Source organism: Mauremys reevesii, linkage group 15 (assembly GCF_016161935.1).
Source record: "Mauremys reevesii isolate NIE-2019 linkage group 15, ASM1616193v1, whole genome shotgun sequence".
NCBI lineage: Eukaryota > Metazoa > Chordata > Testudines > Geoemydidae > Mauremys > Mauremys reevesii.
Genome location: NC_052637.1, coordinates 5260320 through 5282665, shown reverse-complemented (window position 1 = coordinate 5282665; position 22346 = coordinate 5260320). Strand labels below are relative to the sequence as shown.

The following is a 22346-nucleotide window of genomic DNA, read 5'->3' as shown; positions in this document are numbered from 1 at the left end:
GCAGGAAAGTGACTCTGCACCAACAGCCTCTCCTCGCCCCAGCTCTGTTCTCGGGGGGGCTGCAAGTCCCAGAGCTGCTGCCCGCCCCGGGCTCTGCCCCCCCGCGCCTGCAGGAGCCGAGCCAACTGCAGCCGGGCAGCGCCTGGGTCACATTCAGTCCGTTCTGACCCCCACCCCCATTGATCAGCTGCTGCTTCCCGCCCCATCACCCACACAGTGACTCTGGATTTCAGGCCTTCCCTCCCCCTCGCAGCAGCCTCCTCCCTTTTAACATCCTCATTCTGACAGGTTTCAGAGCAGTAGCCCTGTTAGTCTGTATCAGCAAAAGCAACAAGGAGTCGTCCTTGTGGCACCCTAGAGACTAACACCTTTATTTGGGCATAAGCTAAAACCCACTTCATCGCTACATTGCTTAGTCTCTACGGTGCCACAATTCTCATTCTGCCTTCACCCAGGGAGTCAGAGGGGGGGCGAACTGGCTGGTGCTTTTTGCTGCTGCTGCTGCGTTATGTCCCCAGCCGGACCGGGCTGTGGCGGGCGGTGCTGGGCAGGGGAATTACTGAGAACCCAGCGATCCCTGGGGGGCAGGAACAGCAGCTGGGGAGGCACTGACACCCCTGCACTGGCTCACCCAGCAAACTGCCCCTGCCAGGCCCATTCACCTGCCTCCCCACCCAGCTCAGTGCACTGTGGGTGGGGCTGTTACTTTCACAGGACTTTGCTCTGACTCAGCCAGCCCCGGACACAGTGACTTCAACTTCCCGCTACTTTGGTACTTTCACTTTTGAAGCTTGCAGAAGGCCCAGGCAGGGAGGGGGCTCGGCCCAGGCCGGGGGGGCCGGCCCCATCAATTCAGCTACAAATGTCACACAAGTAACGCTGATGGGTCGGGTCTCAAACCCTCCGGCTCCGTGACCCGTGTGCGGAACTGGGTCTGCAGCCTCGGTAAGTGACATGGGGACCAGGGCTGGATTTAGGGACACGTAACCGAGGTGACTGCCTGGGTGCCAGGCTGGGGGGGGCACCAGACTCGGGGGCTGTGTTTGTTGTTAGCGATAAAAGGAAAAATCGAATGTTTGAAGTAAAATGTAAAATGTTTCAGGTTTTCCTTCTGTGGCTCATTTGTCACTAACCTCCTAGGATGTTCTAGAGCTTTGTAGAATTTTGTGGAACCTTTTCTGATTTAAAGCTTCAACGCTTCTTTCTGTGATTCAGCAGGGAGGGGAGCTCTGGGCTCCGGATCCCCAACTGCACGGCTCTGTCTGAGATCTCCGGACACACGGCACTGAGGTCCCTTCAGATGGGCTGTTAGCACCAATGGGCCTCACTGAAGGGAGTCTCGGGAGACACTGGCACCTCCTGACTCTGAATGTCAACCTGGCTGTGGGAATGTCCCTGCAAACTCAGAGATTTCTCTGTTCGTCTGAACACAGACTGGGACGCTGGCACAGAGCTGGGCTCCCTTTGTGACAGGTGTGTGTGTGTGTGTGTGTTTGTGTTTCTCTCCTCCCCCCCCTCCCCCCCGTCTTTGTTATTGTCACTAAACTGAAGTTCCAGAGGGAGGAGGTGAAAGACTAGAAAACCCTTGGTCCAGATTCAGTTAATCCCTCCCAGCCCCACCCAAGTCTGCAAGGCCATTGCCACGAGAGAAGGCAGGTGCTGTTACCACTGTCACCCCTCCCCACGGGTGCCTGCCAGGACAGGGGGTGCTTCACCTCCCCCCAGAGCTCAGTCAGTGGGAGGAGGCCACAAGTCTGTGACCTGGAGCCCTGGTCAGGTTTCCTTCCGGGCCAACGCTGGCCGCTCTGTGGGCAACACTGGCCCTGGCGGCTGTCCCACTGTATGGGAAGTTACAGGCACAGCCTGTTTCCTGGGAGGATTTTACACCACCGCACAGCCTGGCAGGAGTCGCATGGCTGGGTGCAGCATGAGTCTAAAGCTCTCTGTCTCTAAGGATACATCTACACTGCAGCTGGGCGGTGCAATTACCCCCCCTAAACAGACAGACACATGCTCGAGACAGGTTTCAGGGGAGTAGCCATGTTAGTCTGTATCAGCAAAAAGAACGACGAGTATTTGTGGCACCTTAGAGACTAGCAAATTTATTTGTGCATAAGCTTTTGTGGGTTAAAGCCCACTTCATCAGATGCATGCAGTGGATGCATGCATGCTTCCTACTGTATTTTCCACTGCATGCATCTGAGGAAGTGGGCTTTAGTCCATGAAAGCTTATGCTCAAATAAATGTGTTAGTCTCTAAAGTGCCACAAATGCTCCTGTTCTTTATGCTCAAGATAGAGCAATAAAAACAGCAATGTAGCGTGGGTAGCCGCTCAAGCTAGCTGCCCAAGTACATCCCCACCGTGATCCTGGCAGGTAACCTGAGCTGATGCCTGGGCTACCAAAGCTACACGGCTGCGTTTAGCGTGCTAGTTCCAGCAGAGCTAGCATGTCTGTCTGCCCCATAGGGAAGCTCGCTCCCAGCTGCAGTGGAGACGTATCCTTAGAGCGGTTTAAATGTTGCAGATCCCAGGGGCACAGAGACGTGGTGACCCTGCTCAGAATTCAATCCTGACATTGCACCAATGCTGGAGGCAATGAGGGTGGGTCACTCACATGCAAAATCATCAGGGCCAGGGACTGAACTGCTCCTTGGGAGATCCCCAGAGGTCCCTTACCCAGGACAGGTGTGGTTGGGAGATGGAGCCACTTTTTCCCACAGCAATTCATACTGCATTCAATGGCCTTGCCTGCACTGGCTTGTTTTCCTTAATATGTCCCATTCTATGGGAGTATCTAAATGCCCCAAGCAATTTGGGTGCCTGGTTGTGCCAGGCGCCGTACACACTATTAGTGAGGGACCGTCCCTGCTCTTGAGAGTGTATTAAATCTAAATAAGACCAGACAGCTCCACGGGTGCCAGCCATGGTGTGAAGATGGTATGGGCTGGCTGCTGGCACAGTGACATCTGACCCTGCTCAGAACCAGGGCAGATGAGGACTGTGGGGGAAATCCCTTCCCTTCTGGTGTATGTTAGGCTTGTTACCTCCTCCCCACTGTCCCGTAGTACTGTCACTGCATCCCACTCATTCGCCGTCTGGTTTGTTATCTCCCCTGTTCCCCAGACCCAGCTACGATGACGGGGAAGGTTCCCTCGTTCTCCCCCGGCTCCACAGTGAGCTCCGCTCTGCCCGGCTACGTCGCTCTCTGCCTCGCTCTACAGGTTCACAGGCTGGCGTCAGGTAGGAGCTCCGGCCTCCTCGCTGGATTGGCTGCTGTTACTGGTCATCACCATCCATCTCACATCACTGCTTTGTCTTGTAAACCACGTCTGCTCAACCTGCCCACAACCAGCAACGTGGAGAAACCCCAGGGCACTGATGGGTCCCCAGTAACCATGTTTGCTACCTATACGCAGTCTTGTCAAACCTAGCTACACACACACTGCTGCTCTGACTGGTGGCTTCTAAGACATAGAACACGGTGAGCATCGTTATGGGGCTCACAAACTATTTAAAGGGACACTACCCAATTCCTTTACACTGCACTGCCTGACTGTATCAGTCACAGATCAGACTCTTCAGCCCCAAAGAGTCATGACTCCCCAACTCTCTGGTTATGAATCGAAAACACACAAGCCGTTCATACTGCACTAGGTACATCTGACTAGGGCTGAGAGCTAAACCTTGTGTCTCAGTGAGGATGTGAGGATATTTGCTGTCTTCTTTATTCTGTGCCATTGGTGAAGGCCTTATAGTGACCCACTCCACCCCTAGGGCTGCCTGCACAGCTACTCCGGCATTTTAGTTCCCTCCTGCTGTGGTTTCCATCCTGCTAATTGAACCTGCTCTCTCTGTCTCTCCTGATGCTGAGTCTCTGCCCTGAGACCCCCCTTTCTGTGCAGTTCCACAACGGCTGGTTCTCTGCCCAATGCTCTTTTCTATCTGCCTCCTCCCCTCTCTCTGTTATCTGAGCTCTAACTTTCCCTGCATAGTGAGGAGCTATTTTCACATCTTTACACCTTGCAGACCCTTGCACCATCCCTACACTAGTTGCAGAGGCCCCTGCACTTTAGCATCATGAAAGGTCCTTGTGTATCAGTGAACCAGACCCCCAATATCCATTATACCCAAGGTGCCTATGAGAAGTCAGAGCACTAATCAAAGAACATTTGGACAGTGTATAACACTCACATGTGTACTCTGTGTGACAGGAATTGCAACCACAAGTGGTATTTTGGGGACTATGAATATTCTGTGTGTCTTTGTGTCCCCTTTATAAATAGTATCTATATGTGCTATATCAGCAATTCTCAAACTGTGGGTCGGGACCCCAAAGTGGGTCACGACCCTGTTTTAATGGGGTCGCCAGGGCTGGCATTAGACTTGCTGAGGGCCAAAGCCAAGCCCAAGCCCCACCAATCAGGGCCAGACCCTGAGCCCCACTGCCCGGGTCCAAAGCCGAAGCCCGAGGCCACTGCCTGGGCTAAAGCCAAAGCCCAGTGGGTCCAGCCCTGGGTGGTGGGGCTCAGGTTACAGGCCTCCCTGACTGGAGCTGAAGCCCTTGGGCTTTCGCTTTGCCCCCTGCCATGCTAGGATGGTGGGGCTTAGGCTTGGAATTTTTCCCCTTCTCCCCCGCTCCCCGCACCTGGGGTCATGTAGTAATTTTTGTTGTCAGAAGGGGATTGTGGTGCAGTGACGTTTGAGAGCCCCTGTGCTGTATGTGTCTTTGTGGGCTCAGGATTGTAAACTACATGGGGGAGGGTTTCCTCACCTTCTCCAGTATCTACGAACCATGGGGGGTAGTTACTGCTGGGACAGATAACAGCTCCAGAGAAGTACCACCCCCGGGGAAATTGCTTAAACTAGTTCAGGGTGGGTCCCAGAAGCCCAAGAGAACAAAGATTTTTGGTATAAACCCTCGATTTAAACTGGTCAGAGGCCTGGGATCACGGGCTACAAACTGACGTGATTTGTTAACCAAAAGAACAAACCCTAAGAGCAGGTCTACACTAGGGCGGGGATCAATCTAAGATATGCAACTTCAGCTACGTGAATAGCGTAGCTGAAGTCGAAGTATCTTAGATCGATTTACCTCGGGTCCTCACGGCGCGGGATCGATGTCCGCAGCTCCCCCGTCGACTCCGCTACCACAGCTCACTCCGGTGGAGTTCCAGAGTCAACGGGAGCGCGTTCGGGGATCGATTTATCGTGTCTAGACGAGACGCGATAAATCGATCCCCGACAGATCGATTACTACCCGCCAATCTGGTGAGTAGTTAGGACATACCCTGAGAGAAAGTTTTGAAAGACTTTGGACCCTACCAGTGAGTCCCATGTGCCAGATGAGAATCCTTTGGGATAAGTGTAACAGGTTCAGACCTATGATTGGTTTATGCTACGTTTTCTGTCAGGCTTTTATCCTTCAGTGTTCTCTGCTTTGGAAGAGCCATTTGGTTACTGGTAGCTGCTGGCACACACTGTTCATAGCCCTGGGAGTGACAGCAAAACGCAGGTGCTGGTCTTTGGTCAGGCCTGCTGGGAAAACCAGTTAATTGAAGGGGGCTGCAGGCCTAAAACCCCAGTGCGGAGGGAGAGGGATGTGGGTCCCTGCCCAGGGAGAGGTGACAGCTGGAGGCCTGAGACCTAAGGGGACGTTCCTTGAGCAGACCACAGAGGGAGCCAGAGGTGCAGTTACCCCAAGCCTGTGACTCTCTGCACTCATGGACATGTCTTGGGCACTGCCTGGATATGGAGTGTTCTCTTCTAAGTCAGGGCGTTCTCTTACTGTGTGTCTTACTACTGAGTTAATGCCATTACCAGCCACTCGCCAATTTAACTTCAATTTATCATTGTACATTTCACAGCAGAGTTCACAGTGACTGGACCTGATCATCCAATCACTGCCACCCTAGGGGGTGAGGCCATCCTGCCCTGCCACCTCTCCCCCAGGATGAGCGCTGAGAACATGGAGGTGAGGTGGTTCCGATCCGAGTTCTCTGCAGTCGTGCACCTGTACCATTATGGGCAGGATCAGTACGGAGAGCAGATGCTGGAATATCGAGGAAGAACTGAGCTCCTGAAAGACAACATCACCAATGGGAGTGTTTCCCTGAAAATACGTGATATCCGACCCTCTGACAATGGACAATACAAGTGTTTTTTTCAGTCCAGTGCCTCTTATAAGGATGCTTTTTTGGAACTGCAGTTGGCAGGTCAGTGACTTGTTCTGATACTTTGAATCTTCAACAGGGTAATAAGTGGAGTCAGAGGGTTCATTGTGAGATGACACCTGATTTTTCTCATTATGGTAGGGGGGTAGCTCTGCTCTGGTTAAGGTTGATTCTAGTTTACTGTTTAGGGCTATTTTTTCTGTGGGTTCTAAAATCCAGACACATACTCAGATTCTCTTGAAAATTGCTGTGACTCATTGGACTCTGGGGTGGGGTTAATGAGCAAACCCCCCTGAAAAGCCAGATGATATTAGCATGTGGTTATTACAACATTTTTGTGCACACCTGGCACCAAACAATGGCTGATCCTCCCCATGCTGATGCCACCAGCAGGGATTGATCTTGGCTGGTGTCTGGCACCCACAGGGTAACAGTGCTCGATGCACAGGGTCCAGTAGCCCTGCCCCTTGTCTAAGAGTGGGAGAGTTGAGGAATTCCCCCAGGACAGATGAAGGCAGGTGGCCTGATGCCTGAAGGTGCTGCCAGACAAACCAGAAGGGAACAGGTATAGCTAGTTCTGTGACGGTGATGTGAGGTTTAGATCAGGTGCAGCAAACACCAGACTGCTGACAGTCCCCATGGCAATAAGACACCTCTGTGCACTGCTACTGACACAGCCTACAGACCTCAGCACTGAAATGAGGCAAACGTGATCCCTCTCCTCACATCGCAGTGACAGCTCTGCCAGCCTGCTCGAATGAATCCCTCCACCAGTCACTACAGCGACTGCGAACACAGGGAAGGCAGCAGGAGTGATGGCAGAGAGATGCTGGAAAACAAATCCAAGAAACCCAACACAAGCAATGGCACCTTCTCACAGCCCTTCCTCATGTCTATGTATTACGGCACCACCCTCACTGAACCGTACTCAGCGCCTGTTGCCAGCCCAGCAGGCAGAGTTAAGGTGGCAGGGCTGGGGCGCTGTGAGCCGTTACTTTGTATCTCTTGGGTTTCAGACGTTTAAGTTTAGCCGCTCTCTGCATTTTGGGAAGGCACAAGGTCCTGCCGGGCAACCGTCATTCTGCATTGATGAGTATTTGTTAGGAACTAATATGTAACTATAGACCCCCTGTGGCTGAGATGGAGTCTGCTCTGCAGAGCGGCTCCGGCCCGGAACAAGCAACAGAGTCCTGTGGCACCTTATAGACTAACAGACGTATTGGAGCATTATGCAATAGGGTGTCCAGTTTGCATTATGCTCCAATACATCTGTTAGTCTATAAGGTGCCACAGGACTACTTGTTGCTTTTTACAGATCCAGACTAACATGGCTACCCCTCTGATACTTGCCAGGAACAGGCGCGCTCTGGAGCGCAGCAGGGTAACTCCCTTCCACCCCAGCCCACAAGTGATGTGTCAGGGAGCATGCGGGGTCACGTGCTCACCCACATTTGCTGCCTGGGTTGTACTGAACATGCTTAATAATACCTCTGAAGCCAGCTGCCCTCACTCTGTGTCCCCCCCACAGCCGGCAGGCATGAGTCATCCCTGTCCCAGGGGCACCTCTTCGAAATCCTCTGGGATAAACGCACACACACCGGAATAGTACAACGAATATAGGAAGGGGAAATATTTATTTACAGAGGGATGAAGATAGAAAAACAACGGGGAATATGGGGGTTGAGGATAAAACAGGCTGAGATCCAGCACGAGGCCCCAGTGGTACCACAACATAAAAGGGTAGATGCCAAGCACTGCGTCTGCCCAGGACTCCTGAACTCTGAGTTGAGTTCCAGCTCAGCAATGAGTCTTGGGTATCCTGGTCGTCTTTGGTATCCTGGTCGTCTTTAGTGCCAGTGAACTCTCCCCAACAAACCCCTCTGGTGCCCTATTCTGCCACTCTCTGCAAAGCCACACAGAGCGACCACCTCCCCACTTACCTGGCTGCAGCCTCCCTCTTTATTCCCAATGCAAGATCACAGGCCCCAGTACTCAGTCCCCCATACAGCTCTGGGTGACAGGGATACTGGGTCCAGCTCTGATTTGTCCTCAGGTGATTCTTTCCCGTCACAATGCTTCTCCTGGCTCCTGTCCTGGGTGTCCCCAGTCAGCTACTCTGTCCCTCCCGGGCTTCGGACAGGTTCTCAGCTGCTTCTCTTGTTAGGAGCTACAGACACACACGCCCTGTTTCTCTCCCTCTCTCCATACATGCCTACTCCATGGGTGCTCCAGCCGCATTCATGGACTCACATTTGATTATTAATTTAATGGGAAATGGGTTTTGATAATGGTGTAATAAAATGTTTGGCTCATTACTGGGCACTGTAGGATTGTCACAAGTTCATTTATTTCTTCTGTAGGTTTGGGCTCTGCTCCTGCCATCTCTGTGGAGGGACATCAGGACGGAGGGATCCGGGTGGTGTGTCGATCAGCTGGATGGTACCCAGAGCCCAAGGCTCAGTGGAGAGACCTCCAGGGGAAGATTTTACTATCAGACTCTGCAAAAATATCCCCAGAGGCCAATGGCCTGTTTCAAGCAGAGATTGCCATTGTTCTAACAGAAGAGTCCAACCAGAAAGTGTCCTGCTGTGTCAGGAACCTCCTTCTCAACCAGGAGAGAGAGTCAGAGATTTCCATAGCAGGTCAGTGCCCATCTGTGCCGCACATGGATAGACTGAGACGCTGCAGACATGGGCAGAGAGTCTTTATCTTTGTGTCTCTGGTTCATTGGCCTGAACCTTCAAGGTGCTGAGCACTTCTTGGAAAGTCCTGAGCAACCTCAGTTCTCTTTGAACGTGTCTGCACTGCAATTCAAAACCTGTGGCTGGCCCGTATCAGCTCACTCGGGCTAAGGTGCTGTTAAACTGTGGTGTAGACGTTTGGGCTTGGGCTGGAGACCAGGCTCTAGGTCACTGCAAGGTGAGAAGGTCCCAGAGCCTGAGCTTCAGCTTCAGCCAGAAAGTCTCCAGTGCAATTAAACAGCCCCTTAGCCTGAGCCCAGAGAGGCTGAGTCAGTTGGCAGGGGCCAGCTGCAGGTGCTAATTACAGTGTAGATGTACCCGTCGACTCCAGTAGGAGCTGAGGGTGTTTAGCATCTTGCAGGCTGGGATGCCATTGGCCAGATTTTCATAACAGCTCAGGACTCAGCAATCATCATCCTTCTCAGTGGGCTGGAGGAGGGAATGCTCCTTTGTTGTGGTGGTATAGTGAGGACTGTGTTGGAATTGCAACTATCACCTTACGAGTGGGGTGTTTCCAGGTCCTGTTTGCAGGCTAGAGGGCTCTGTAGGAAAGCATGTGAGCAGAATCAGGGCTTGTCAACAGAGACAGGGACAGAGCTGGGGTGTAAATCTGCCTCTCACTAGCTTGCTGCGCACTAACTGTCTGTGTGAGCCCTGCTATGTGCACTAACAATTCCGTAGTGCGCTTCGATCTACCCCACTTGGAAACGGGAACAGATCAATGTGCACAAGGAAAATTTTAGTGCATGGCTGCAGAGTGCACACAGCCGGTTAGTGCACAGCAGGCTAGTGCAAGGTGGATTTACATCCCAGCCTGCCACACAGTAACTGTTCCTATATAGACAAGGCAATGTAAAGCAAGGTGGGATGATTTGTGCCCACTGCCTTAGGGAGCAGCCTTCCCCCGCACTCCCCCATCTCTGTTGTGGGTTCTTGCGTCTTAAGGTTCTGGATTCTAAGACATAAAATCCTGTAATGCTGCAACCTTCCAGCAAGAGTATTTATGTTTGTGTCTAACTTCTGTGTGTGCTGTGACCATCACAGTTCTCAGTGGGGGTGGGAGAGGGAATTCTCCTTTGCTCTCAGTGAGAGCTGTGGGTGCCGAGTATTTATGAAAATCAGGCTAATTAAGTCATTTTTCCTGACTAGCACAAGAGAGTCTTGGCTATGGTCTGAGCATCGCTACTCAGATTACATCTGAAACTACCACATCTGTGTAACAGCTGCACTCTGGGCCCCCTCCTGCACTTCAGACTCTGGCAAAACTTCCATTGCCCAAGTCAGAACTGAGGATCAGGCTGTAACTTGTATTCAATTGCAGAAAAGTCCATCAACACAGAGCTCCACAGCGAGGGTGACCCTGCTCACCCTGTGAATATGTTGTGGGTTTTCATTTCACAGTCACACAGTGGGCCTCATCCTTCCTTCCCTGCATAACCACGGGGCCGCCCAGAGGATTCTGGGGGTCTGGGGTCTTCGGCGGTGGGGGGCCCTTCCATTCCGGGACCCACAGCCGAAATGCCCCGAAGACCCTCAGCGGGGGCCCCCCGCCACCGAATTACCGCCGAAGCGGGACCCGCCTCCAAAGTGCAGCCAGGTCATCGGCGGTAATTCGGTGGCGGGGGGGCCCCCGCCGCAGGTCCTTGGGCACTTCAGTGGCAGGTCCCATAACGGAAGGGCCCCCCGCCGCCAAATTACTGCCGAAGACCCAGCTTCCGGAGCGGAAGGACCCTCCACCAGCAAAGACCGGGAGCGGAAGAAGCTCCGGAACCCACGAGAGTTTTCCGGGGCCCCCAGAGCGAGAGTAGGACCCCGCTCCAGGGGCCCCGAAAAACTCTCGTGGGGGCCCCTGCAGGGCTCGGGGCCTGGGGCAAATTACCCCTCTTGCCCCCTCTTCTGGGCAGCCCTGCATAACCAAGTCGACGGGAGCTTTGGGAGTGCTGGCAATAAAGGATCAGGCCCAAAATATTCAGAAGCAAAATCTGACCTAAGAGCAGCTCAAAAATATATAAAATCTGAAGTTTTTCTAAAAATTGGCAAATAACTTTAATACTGAATGACTATTTCATCTATATAATAATAATAAGATGGTTGTGTTTGTAAAGCCCTGTTCATCTCAGATCTCAAAGTGCTGCACTGCTGACTAGCTTATGGGGGAGAACTGAGGACCTGGATTACCTCACTCCCCACCCTTAAATAGGATTTGCATGAGGCGGGAGTCCTTTGTTTCCTAGTTTGACCCCCACCCCAGCATCTCGTGGATAAGTGCAGAATTCAAGCTGGGTTCCGGTATCAGGTGACATGGTCACATGCCTCTGTAGGGCCCCTGTAGCCGTTCTTCATAGGCTGACCCACAGTTTCATGGGAAGACTAAGCTCTTTTACCGTCCATTGTCTCTTGCCGATGGGCCATCAGCACTGTCTGGTTTTTCCGTTGTTGTACCTGAAGTGTTAGCAGGGGTGTCACCCAAAGTAGTATAGTCGAAATACAGATACATAGTTAATATTCCTAACTTCAGATACAGACATGATACAGGCATACAAATTGGATCATCGCATTCAGTAAATCAGAACCTTTCCCAATCATATCTCACATGAGCCATCTTGCATTAAGTATATCTCAGTTATGTTTTCATAAAGAATATGGAATCCCAGGTGTAGCATAGTAGAGCTGCACCCTACCCCCTCCTTACCCACAATAGCCCCCATCCCGTTCATTAACCATGTTCAGTAACCAGGCTAAAGCTTGGACTTTCATTAGCTGAATAATAAAGCACAAAAGAGCCACATCTCACCTTGAGATTCTTTTAACTAGTCACAGAGTCACCATTGTCACAGGGTCCTGCCTTCATTCTGCGCGTGTTTGCTCCCAAGTCAATGGCACTTTCTCTTGCAGAGCTGTTTTTCCCACGAGTCAATCCTGGGCTGGTGGCTCTGGGTGTGATCCTGGCTGTCCTGGCTGTTCTCATTCTCCTGGCCAGTTACTGCATCTGGAGGCAGCACAGAGCAAAAGGTAAATTAACAAGAGGGAGGAATTTGATGTGTGATAGAGAGACAGTGAAAATCAAAACCAAAGGTAGAGAGACCGGGATTAAGGGCCTTTGATTCAGTGTTCCTCAGGAGAGTGCCAGGCAGTGATCACAAAAGGCAGAAATGGTCCTTCAGTGATCTGTGTGTTTATAGGGAGCTGGGCTTTTCAGAGCTGCCTAAGGGATCTGAATGCCCAATTTTTATTTACAGTAATGGGCACCGAATGTGCAAACCCCCAAGGTAGCTGTGAAAGTCCTACCTGGAGGGTTTTCTCACCTGAAGTGCTGTGAACTGTATGTAGAAATGTACCAGTGTTAGAAGAATTGGGAAGGGGAAATGTCTGTTATAGCGATTTCTCGTGGGGATGGAAGCAGGTAGTTCAGAGAAGCAGAGAGGAGCTGTGCTGTTTTCTTGTGCTTTGTACTTGTGAAAGTTGGAACTAGATGTTGCACCTTAGAACTGTAAAAGCAGGAAAGAATCCTGTGGCACCTTATAGACTAACAGACGTTTTGCAGCATGAGCTTTCGTGGGTGAAAGCTCATGCTGCAAAACGTCTGTTAGTCTATAAGGTGCCACAGGATTCTTTGCTGCTTTTACAGATCCAGACTAACACGGCTACCCCTCTGATACTTGACACCTTAGAACTGTCACCTACACACTCTGTCGGCACCAGGTGTGAACTGGTTTAGTTCACAGCTTTATGTGGGCTGAGTCCACAGGATTGCTGTCAAGGCTGATTCCCCACCCTGGCACTTCGAGTGCAGCAGGTGGGGGCCCACAAGGACTCTAAAAATTAATACTGGCCACTCCAGGCTTGTATTAAACTCCCAAGGTTACAGCCTCTCTCTGACCTTGGATGGTAGAGGCTGCCACCACCCAAATGCAAAACCGCTTGGAACCCAGGAAGGTGCATGTGGGAATTCCTTCCTGTGGGGCACCCTCAAGCCCTTTCACCTCCCCCACCCCCAGGGAAGAGCTGAGAAAGGAAAATAAAGAAATCAGCTGTTGCCACCAGCTAACGAAAAAATCCTGTGCATAAACCTCTTAAGACACAAAAATCCAAATCCTGTTCTTAAAAAAGGTAAATATTATTAAAAACAAAAAGGAAGAAAATACATCTGAAAACTCAGATTATTGATAGATTTTAAAAGAGCAATTCCAAAAATTAAGCACCAAAAATAATTTTCTGGGTATTCAGTTTAAAGGTTACAAGCAACAAAAGCATCTGGGGTTAGCACAGAGGAGTCCACAAGCCATAAGAAATAAACAAAATAAACCTAGTTGCATCTTCTTACACATTTTCTGATCTACTTACTTATCTGGGTTCCAAATAAGCAATTCTTAGGTATGATTCTGATGATTTTCATCCCTGGCCTTCAGCTTCTCACAGCATCACTGCTGCCCTCTTCTCCGGAGAACAACAGACAGACAAAGGGAAGTTTTTTCCCAATTTTAAAAAGTTCTAGCCCTCCCATTGGCTCTTTGGGCCAGGTACCCACTCACTTCCCTTTACCTATGCGTGCAGTGAGACATTTTAACCCTTTACAGGTAAAGCAAGTAGAGAACAGGTACCAAGAGGGATTCTATAGCTAACTGGCTGGCTGGGTGTCCACTAAAGGGACACCCCCCCCCCCATTTATCACAATTGTCAACCCCAAATGTTCAAAAATCATGAATCAGGCTCACCCACAATCAGGAGATTGGCTTTAAAATCACGGGATGATGTAAAAATAGTCGATGGGGGCTTCTTTTTATTTGCCGTCTGCTTGTTGAGCCTTTAGGGTGCACTGGAGAAACATTTTGAAACAAGGGCTAGAAACATACTTTTTCTCTAAGAAGGAAGGCTGAAATCATCACATCTCCACTAGACTCCAGGAGCTGGGGGTTTAAGGAAAACAATAATTATCATGAGACTCAGGACAAAATCATGAGAGTTGGCAGCACTGATTAGGTGACAGGGATTAACGCATTTTGAGTGGTGTATAGAATTTGTCTGTGGGCCTAGAGAGAATTCTGTTGGGCTCATTTCCAACCACTAAACCATCAGAACAATCAACTGTCACTGTCTTGTTCCCTGGGCCTTTCAGAGAATTCGCCGCACCAGCTGCCCTGGTGAGCTGGGGCTAGGATGCTGTAATAACACAAACACACTCAGGATTGGCACAGCTGAGTCTGACACGCTGCTCACACTGGGCACAAGATGCTCTCGCTTAGGCTGTGCTCAGCAGTGACTGGCAGACATGTTGCAACCTCCATTTCCAGCAGCGTTGGTACCCCAGGGCTGACGCACCACAGGGTCAAGCTCCCAGTGGGAAAGAGCTGAACTTAGAGGTGATGCCTGTAGGGGCCCATCCACACACCCCTCCCTGGCTCACGCTGACCTGAGCACCCAGCTAAAGAAAGGCCTCTCACCCCATTCTTAGCTGGGGCACCTCCCACTGAACCTGGCCGTACAGGAGCTGTTCCTTGTAACGTTAGGACCAGGAGGCAGGCACCATCCCCAAGATTAGAAGTTGGCCTGGGATGGGAGTGCAGGGACCTCCACAGACAGACCCATCTGTGTCTCTCCCTTTGTTCCTCTATTTCATAACTATAGCAGAGCTGCATTAAACAATAGGAACTTCACCATAAACATGATGGAATGAAATCTCACCTCTCCCTCTTTTCTCCCCCTAGAGACGCTGCGATCTGAAATGGAGAGCGAGAAAGGTCAGTGTCTGGGCTAGTTACATTACCTGATGTAAGGGTTATTCCCAGAAATATGACAGGGGAATCTCACCTCTGCCCCTTTTCTCCCCCTAGAGATGCTGCGATCTGATCTGGAGAGCGAGAAAGGTCAGTGTCTGGGGCCAAGGGGGTAGGTTAAAGGTTATACGAGAATGTTACCCCAAAATGTGGCAGATGTAAAGATCGTCACAGTTAGGGATTCCCCCCTCACCTCTGGGGACCCGGCTGTGCCTGGAGGGCCCATAGGACGTGATGGCTCAGGCTGTGGCTACGGAGCTGTGTGGGCTGCAGCGCCTGCAGCGGGGACATGGCAGAGCAATGGGGAGCAGTGACGGGTGGGAAATCAGCAGAGCCCCTCCCTTCAGCCGGGGTTGTGGGGGAAGGTATTTGCACAGAGACAATTCCAGTGGGGAGGGAGGGGAGAGGGAGAGTAAGTGTGTTTGCTGGAGAAATTGCAAAACACCCGTGGGATGGAACAATTACAAATAACGTGCTGGTGTTTGAAGGGGTGATGGGCAATGTCTCCGTATTGGCACCAGAGCCCAAGCAGTGAGCTCAGGGCTGCTCGCGCCGACACAGATGGGCTCTGAAGGGGAAGGGGCCATTTGTCCTAAAACCCCTTGGAAATTACAGACACAGCACCATGAGGCCAGGCCTGAGTCACCCTAGCCTGGCCGGGCCGGAGACCAGAGTCATTGCTGGGGACTGAGACTTGTCCAGTATTTAACACAATTCCTCACATGGGATCCCCCCGTGTTCTGGCCTTTCCACGGCCATGTAATGAGGGAAGGGGCAGGATTTCACCCTCAGTGACTGTGTGTGTGTGTGTGTGTGTGTGTGTGTCTGTGTGTGTGTGTTTGTTTGTTTGTTTGTTTGTTTGTTTTCTGGTATCCAGGACCAGGAGGCATTTCATACTTGGAGGAAGGGAGGGAGAATGTATCTCCTCTCCCTATTTTAGCAGGCACAGAGCTCACACTGTATTTGGATGGTGCAGGGAGGGGCCTGTATTCACTGTTCCTCACCACAGCAACCCTTGATGACAGGTAGCTGCCCCAGTGCCCTCTGCCATTGCCCCACTGCCGCCCTCCCCGGTACCCGTCCTCATCCAGCTGTGAGGGAGAAGCACAGAAGTTGGATGTTTCTGCTAAAATGATCAGTAGTGAGATAATTGCAAATGGTGATAATTAAATTATCATTGATCAGGCCTTAATGTCAGCCTCCCAATCCCACTGTGCTGAGTGTGAACAGCAAACAGCGCTGCCTGCAGACTCAGTCAGATCTCAGTGGGCTGGAGCACTGCTTACACTGAGATCACTTGCTCAATTATGCCTTCATACCCATAAAAGCTGGGCACATTTTAATAAATGGAGGGTGAGATTTTCACCCACACTTCAACCTCTTTATGGTCAGTAAAAGGACCAGAGCAGCATTAAAGGGCTCCAGAAGGCCTGGATCCAGGTGCGGGAGGATTCCTCCAGTGCAGACACTGCAGTGAACAGCTACAGGCTGCCCTCTGAGGACCCACTCACAACCCCTATTTTAGGTGTGTGGGAGATGGGTCTGGGAACAAGAGGGTGGTGTCAGGAGAGGGGCCCAGGGCACAGTGTTGCAGAGATCCTGGGCTGTGCTGCTGCCCTTCACCTAGGGAAAGGCTGCTGTAACTAAAGGCACAAGATAAGCCAGAAAAACTCACTCCCATTACAGGATAACAGCGCTGACATGGGGTGTTATACCCGTGTAACAAGAGCAGTTTAAATTCCCACCTTACCATGTACTGGTGTAACCTTCCTATGCAGACAAGCCCTGAGTTACAGCGGGGGCTGCTTTGGCATCCAGAGCACCCAGGATCAGGGGGATGCAATGTGGGCTTAGCCCTCCTGTGCCCCTGGGCTACGGGTTCTGAGCACAGAATCTCACCCTGAGAGTTTAGATCACGGAGCACAATGATGTGGCAATTCTGTAACTAGAGGGTTGCTTACTTCATTGCTTACATAGGCCCAGGGCTGCATCCAGCTGGGCTCACCCCAGCCCCGCAACCTTCAAATGGGTCCCTTCCCCCCAACACACACTGTAGCTATAACCCTACTGATTTTTGAGAAAAGCAGAAAACTGGAAAAAACTAATTTCCACTAAAATCAGGCTTTTCCGATTTCCCCCCATATCCATAGGGTTCTGAGCAGGGTGGGGAGGGGAGGGGCTACGCTGGAATAGGGGTGTAAGGAGTCCAGCTGGCAGGGGCTGGTTGAAGGGGAGGCAAGAAGCCCAACTGGGGAGGGGGTGACTGGAGTGGAATGAGGAGCCTGTTAACCCTAACTCTGACCTCACCCTCACCTGAAACCCTTAGCCCACCTTAATTGCTCACTCTCGTTATAGCTGGTATAGCAACACCCATTTTTTCATGTTCTCTGTATATATATATATCTTCCCACTGTATTTTCCATGGCATGCATCTGATGAATTGGGTTTTAGCCCATGAAAGCTTATGCCCAAATAAATTTGTTAGTCTCTAAGGTGCCACAAGGACTCCTCGTTTTCGTTTTTGTTTTGCTCTCACCCTGTATCTTGAGGGAATCGGGCTGTTACAAATGTCCAGATTTCTTGAAAATCAGGAGGGTTCCACCCACTGATGCCTAGAACACGCTGGAGCTGATTGACGTGGTTTTCAAAAGTTCTCCCATTACAGACAGACAGAAATGCCACCGAGTTCAGTGTGGGGCCTCCCTTCACTCAGCCAGCGGGGAAAGGAGATGGCCATTTACTCAGTGTTTTGCCTGCACTTGGCCTTGTGTCCCCAGTATAACGTGGGCAGTGGGAATAGCTAGAGGCAGAGCCCCTGTGTGTGTTCTACTTTCTACCAGCAGAAAAATGATTCCAATGAGTTTGCAATACTTACAGATAAATCTTCTGCCTTGTAACCCACCTCTCCTGTTATTCACTTCCAGCGGCGCATCGTGCAGAGAAAGGTGAGGTCCCTTTGTTCATTTCACTGGGGACGGGAGGGGGAATCTCAGACTTTACAACAAGGTTCATAGCCCCTCTGGGCAGCTCTCAGAGCTCACTGTGAACAGAAAGTCAGTCTGGTTTGTGCAGTGCACGGAGAAGCTCGGCCCCTCGGCCTTCGTACTCAGGACACGGAGCGAACAGACCCAAACCCCACTCACTGAATTCCCACGGGTTTGTTGCTCCCACACAGCCGGGGGCGGGAGCAGGTTTGGGGTCACTCTGCCTGTAGCCAGCGCTGTGCCCAGGCTGTGCCCTGGCTGTTGTAGTTCACCTCCTCTGTGTCCAGAGGGACATAGTGGTTGATGATGTCATCATGCTACTTGTGACAGTGTCACTCTGCCTGTCTTCTCTCCTGTGCTGATTGGCTGACAGCTCCAACCCCCTCTCACCCGGTCCTGTCACCCCAACCTCACTCCACCCCCTGCTCCCCCTCTCTCCCGCACAGCACAGTGTGACTGTTAAATGGTGGCACTGATGTGGCATTTGCACTATCGGTCTGCTCACTCTGCTTGTGTGTTCTGCCCCTTCCCCCGCCCTGTGTCTGTCTTGTCCGGTTAGACTGTGAGCTCTTCAGGGGAGGGATTGGTGACGCCGCTGTGCTTTGAGGTCTTTTTGACTCGCTTCTCTTCTGCAAGATAATGTGACACTGACTCATTTCTCCTTGTTTTATTTTTAGATAAACTCCAGGCTGAGCTCAGTAAGTTCCATTCCCCCCAGTATCACCCTGTGTGACATTGTCTCCTGCTCAGTGTGTCTGTGTTCTCACCCCTCTGTCTGTGTTTGGTTGCAGGGTGGAGACGTGCCCAGCTCTACGCAGGTACTGTACATACCACTGATGTTTTATCCATGATGAGGCCCCCACTCTCCCTGGGAGCTCTCTGCTCCTTTCCCTGCACAGAGCATTTTCCTATGACATTCAATGGGCTGAAAACAGCAGTGTCACTGGGGTGGATGGAAAGGGGCAGACAAAACCCAGGTTTGTTGCACAGCAGGGACCTGCCCCCTTTGGGAAAGGGCTGATTGGTGATGAAATGCTGCCCCCTGGTGTCACCTTTGCAGGGCGGTACCTGGGCTCTGCAGGATGGACATTCTTATCTGGCCATCATTGAACTGAACTTCCAAGCTCTCCCTTCCCAGCAGCAGGCTCAGACCAGGCTTTAGCCACAATTTCCTTCTAGCATAACAGGCCCAGACAGGAGCTGTTCAGTGTCCCCCTGGATCTGGGGGGAGGAAGGCCCTGTCTCCACTGCCAGGGCAGACAGGTTTTTATAACCAGCTTATGACACTCCCCTGACCCAGTTACAACAAATTGTGCCCACGCGGCAGCTTTTCAGCCTCACAGCCGTGGCTGAGGGGTGTGTGTGCATAGGTGCCGACTTTTGGTTTTGCCATTGGGTGCCCCATCCTGGCTCTGCCCTCTTCCCCAAGGTCCTGCCCTCACTCTACCCCACTCCATCTCTTCCTGCCCCCACTCTGCCCCCCCCCCTTAGGTCCTCTCCCCTGAGCATCTCCTGCCCACTGCTCACTCCTTTCTGCTCCCTCCTGCCTTGAAGGCGAGGTCTGTGTGTTGGGTGGGGGAGGGGTTCAGCCTCCCCCAAAACTGACAATTTTCAGCATATTTATACACTTCCTTCATATTCTTTTATTGAATGTGTGTCTGTCACTGGTATCACAGCAATGTCATCATTCAAATAGTAATGAACTACAGCATTACATTACCATAAATTACAGTCTGTTAAAATCATTACACTTAGCTACATGCTGTCTTCACTGACACCCCTGTGTAAAGACACTGTGTTCACGCTGTGCCTCACCCCGGTTTAGCGCCTGCTTGGGAGCTGAGGGCCAGGGACGGCTGTGGGAAGAAGGTGGATGGGAGGCACAAGCAGTGGGGAGTCTTTCCCCGCTCCCTTCTTCTGTTCTCCACTTCCTTCCTATCGCTCTCCCTGCCCCTTTCCCTCCCTCTTGTTTCTTCTGTAAGTCCTTGCTCCCCTTCCTGATGTTTCCCCCTTCTTGCTTCCCACCTGTGTCCTTTTACCCATCTCGCTCTGCTCCCCACCTCCTGGGGGCTCTGTCCACACACTCAAAGCGGCAGAGGAGGTTCCCCCTCCTCAGATAGGAAGGGTGGCCTAGTGGTTAAGGCACAGGCCTGGGGCTCAGGTGTCCTGGGTTTGATTCTCTGCTCTGCCACTGACTCCCTGCTTAGCCTTGGGAAAGTCACTTCACCTCTGGGTGCCCTAGATCCCACTTGCCACATGGGGCTAATCCTGACCCAGCCTCCGAGGCTGAATCCCTTCATGGCTGTGTGGTGAGGGGGGAACTGGAGATACCAAGGTGGGTAGATTTGGCTGAATTTCTCCATAGCCAGAGAGTGAGAGCCAGCTCCGCACAGGGGGCACGGGAGAGAGAGGGGCTCAGGCCAGCTCCACACAGAGTGGGGTCAGGGCTCCAGCCCTGCAGCTTCTGCCCCTAGGGTGGCTGGGGCTCCCGACCCAGAGACTTCAGCCCCACATGTTCTGCCAGGGTCCAGGGCTTCTCCTCCCCCCTATCCCCGCACCGTGGCTTCTGCCCCACCCACCCTCTGCTCCCTGGTGCTGCCCCTCCTCTGCCGTTCCTCTCCTCACCCCACTCTATCCCGATATCAGCCCCTCCCCTCTCTCTGTTCTGCCCTCCAGTGACCACCCCTGCCCTAGCCAGCTCCTCTCCCGCAGGTTCCTGCCTCACTCTGTCCCCCTGGCACCTGCCCATTCCCTTCCCACCCCCCATGCTCCTGGTGTCTGCCCCACTCATCATCCCCCCACCCTTGGCACCTGTCCCTCCTCTTGACTCTGATCTGCCCCTCTGGAGTCCACCCCTCTTCTCATTTCCCCTGCCCCTTTGCCCCCTGCTACCCCCGCTTCCTTTGCTTCCCTGTGCTCCCTGGGGTCTGTCCCCTTCTTCTTGATGCCCATCCCTCCCCTCACCCCTGGAACCTGCCCTCCCCTTCGCCATCCTTCTGCTCCCCACCTTCCTGTCGGTCCCCTCAAGTTTTCTCTTATGGGCAGACAGGGCCCTGTCTCTCCTTAAAGGGCAAGACTCCCCCTTCCAACCCCCCCTCCCCCCCCCCCCCCGCCTAACAATTACTGGGGACGCAGGTTAATTTACCTTTGATCCCAGTGACCAGCCCCTGCCCCCGTCCCTGACTCTGTGACTCTCTCCCCAGTGGACGTGACTCTGGATCCAGACACGGCAAATCCCAAACTCATCCTGTCTGAGGATCGTAAACGTGTGAGATGTGGACATACACAACAGGATCTGCCCGACAACCCTGAGAGATTTAATCCTTGTCCCTCCGTCCTGGGTGTTGAGGGGTTCGAGGGCGGGAGGCGTTACTGGGAGGTGGAGGTGGGAGACAAGACGAGATGGGATCTGGGGGTTTGTAGGGAATCTGTGAGCAGGAAGGGATGGGTCACAGCCACACCTGAGGATGGATTCTGGGTCGTGTGGCTGAGGGAGGAGGAATACCAGGCCCTCACCTCCCCCCTGACCCCCCTCCCCGTGAGCGTCAGGCCCAGACGGGTGGGGATTTTCCTGGACTATGAGGCGGGCGAGGTCTCGTTTTACAATGTGACTGACAGGTCCCATCTCTTCACTTTCACTGACACCTTCTCCGGGACACTCCGCCCTTATTTCTATCCTGGTGTCAACACCTGGGGTACAAATGCGACTCCCCTGAAAATCTGCCCGGTCTCAGCTCAGACCGAAGGGAATCTCTGTCCCTGACAGTGACCCCGCGGCACAGACTGGCCCCTTCCAATGTTGCTGCTCTTCCCACCCTCCCCTCCGCCAGTGGTGGGGGCCAGGTACTGCAGCAACTGGACTTTCTGTGCTGACCGGATGCTGCCAGTTTCCCTTTTCAACTGGAGCCTCCAGTCAAAAACCAGACACCTGAGAACCCCCAGCCCCCACCTTCCCCGTCCCCTGCCCCAGGGGTAGCAGATGGTGGGGGATGGGGTCAGAATTTTCTACCCCTGAGCAGAGTCTGAGGGGAGGCACATCACATGGCATTGCTAGGACTCCTTTTTGTTTTAAACATGATGTGTGATGAACATTTTCAATGTCATAATTCAGTTTTGAAGATTTAGTCACAATATGCCATTCATGGCATGTGCCCTACACTTACCTTGATTATTTGAAAATAAATATCCTAAAACTATCTTTTGATAGATTCATTTGTGGTTTTTATCTAGTCTGCTGGTGTCGAGGTGGCATGGGCTGCTGAAACTATTTTTCCTAGATAATTTCCCCCTAAACTTTCTTTCAGAAATATCTGTGTTCCTTTCCCTATTTCTCACTGACTTATGTGTAATTACTGTGGTTTCTTATCCAGTCTTATTGTGTTATTACATGGGAAAAAATGTTGGCAAATAGGTTAATATACAACATGGTTTTTACTGTCTGACAAGACACAAAAATGTGTTGTCACTCACAATTTACAGCATGAAGAGTCATGAAGCGATTGCAGGCAATGTTCATTTTTAAATTTCTAACTATGAATGGGCTCCCCCATCAGTTCCTGCAACCCCTGGCTGGCAGACCTCTGTGTGAATTAAGCAGCAGGCAGTCTGCCAGGGAACTTCTACTGTGTCTCTTTATGACTTTTTATGGTGCATCACAACATAGCAGCAGTTACAAG

At 51.9% G+C, this 22346-nt stretch overlaps 1 protein-coding gene and 1 long non-coding RNA gene across 4 annotated transcripts; one reads left to right on the top strand and one right to left on the bottom strand.

Moving 5' to 3' along the window:
* Positions 1–666: 666 nt before the first annotated feature.
* On the top strand, positions 667–21871 carry LOC120383988 (butyrophilin subfamily 1 member A1-like). The gene is made up of 12 exons (XM_039502323.1): positions 667–945; positions 1219–1473; positions 3125–3241; positions 5866–6213; positions 8532–8813; positions 11808–11924; positions 14618–14650; positions 14744–14776; positions 17611–17631; positions 18348–18368; positions 18462–18488; positions 20874–21871. The coding sequence occupies exons 3-12, from the start codon at positions 3136–3138 to the stop codon at positions 21431–21433; spliced, it is 1548 nt and encodes a 515-aa protein (XP_039358257.1). The 5' UTR covers positions 667–945; positions 1219–1473; positions 3125–3135; the 3' UTR covers positions 21434–21871.
* Positions 11703–18314, bottom strand: LOC120383993. Of its 3 annotated transcripts, XR_005588574.1 has the most exons (6): positions 17830–18314; positions 17562–17726; positions 14595–14629; positions 13628–13819; positions 13257–13346; positions 11703–11901 (listed from the first exon to the last, which is right to left on the bottom strand). It is a non-coding gene; the product is annotated as an uncharacterized LOC120383993 (long non-coding RNA). The 3 variants fall into 3 exon arrangements; XR_005588573.1 differs by having other exon boundaries at positions 17562–18314; XR_005588575.1 differs by lacking the exon at positions 14595–14629 and having other exon boundaries at positions 17562–18314.
* Positions 21872–22346: the final 475 nt, after the last annotated feature.

What these genes read in the sequence shown, in the direction of transcription:
- LOC120383988 (XM_039502323.1), top strand. Translation starts at nt 3,136, where the DNA reads ATGACGGGGAAGGTTCCCTCGTTCTCCCCCGGCTCCACAGTGAGCTCC. An exon ending in TTTGGAACTGCAGTTGGCAG is followed by an intron (nt 6,214 to 8,531) that starts GTCAGTGACTTG and finishes TTTCTTCTGTAG; the next exon opens with GTTTGGGCTCTGCTCCTGCC. An exon ending in TGATCTGGAGAGCGAGAAAG is followed by an intron (nt 14,777 to 17,610) that starts GTCAGTGTCTGG and finishes ATTCACTTCCAG; the next exon opens with CGGCGCATCGTGCAGAGAAA.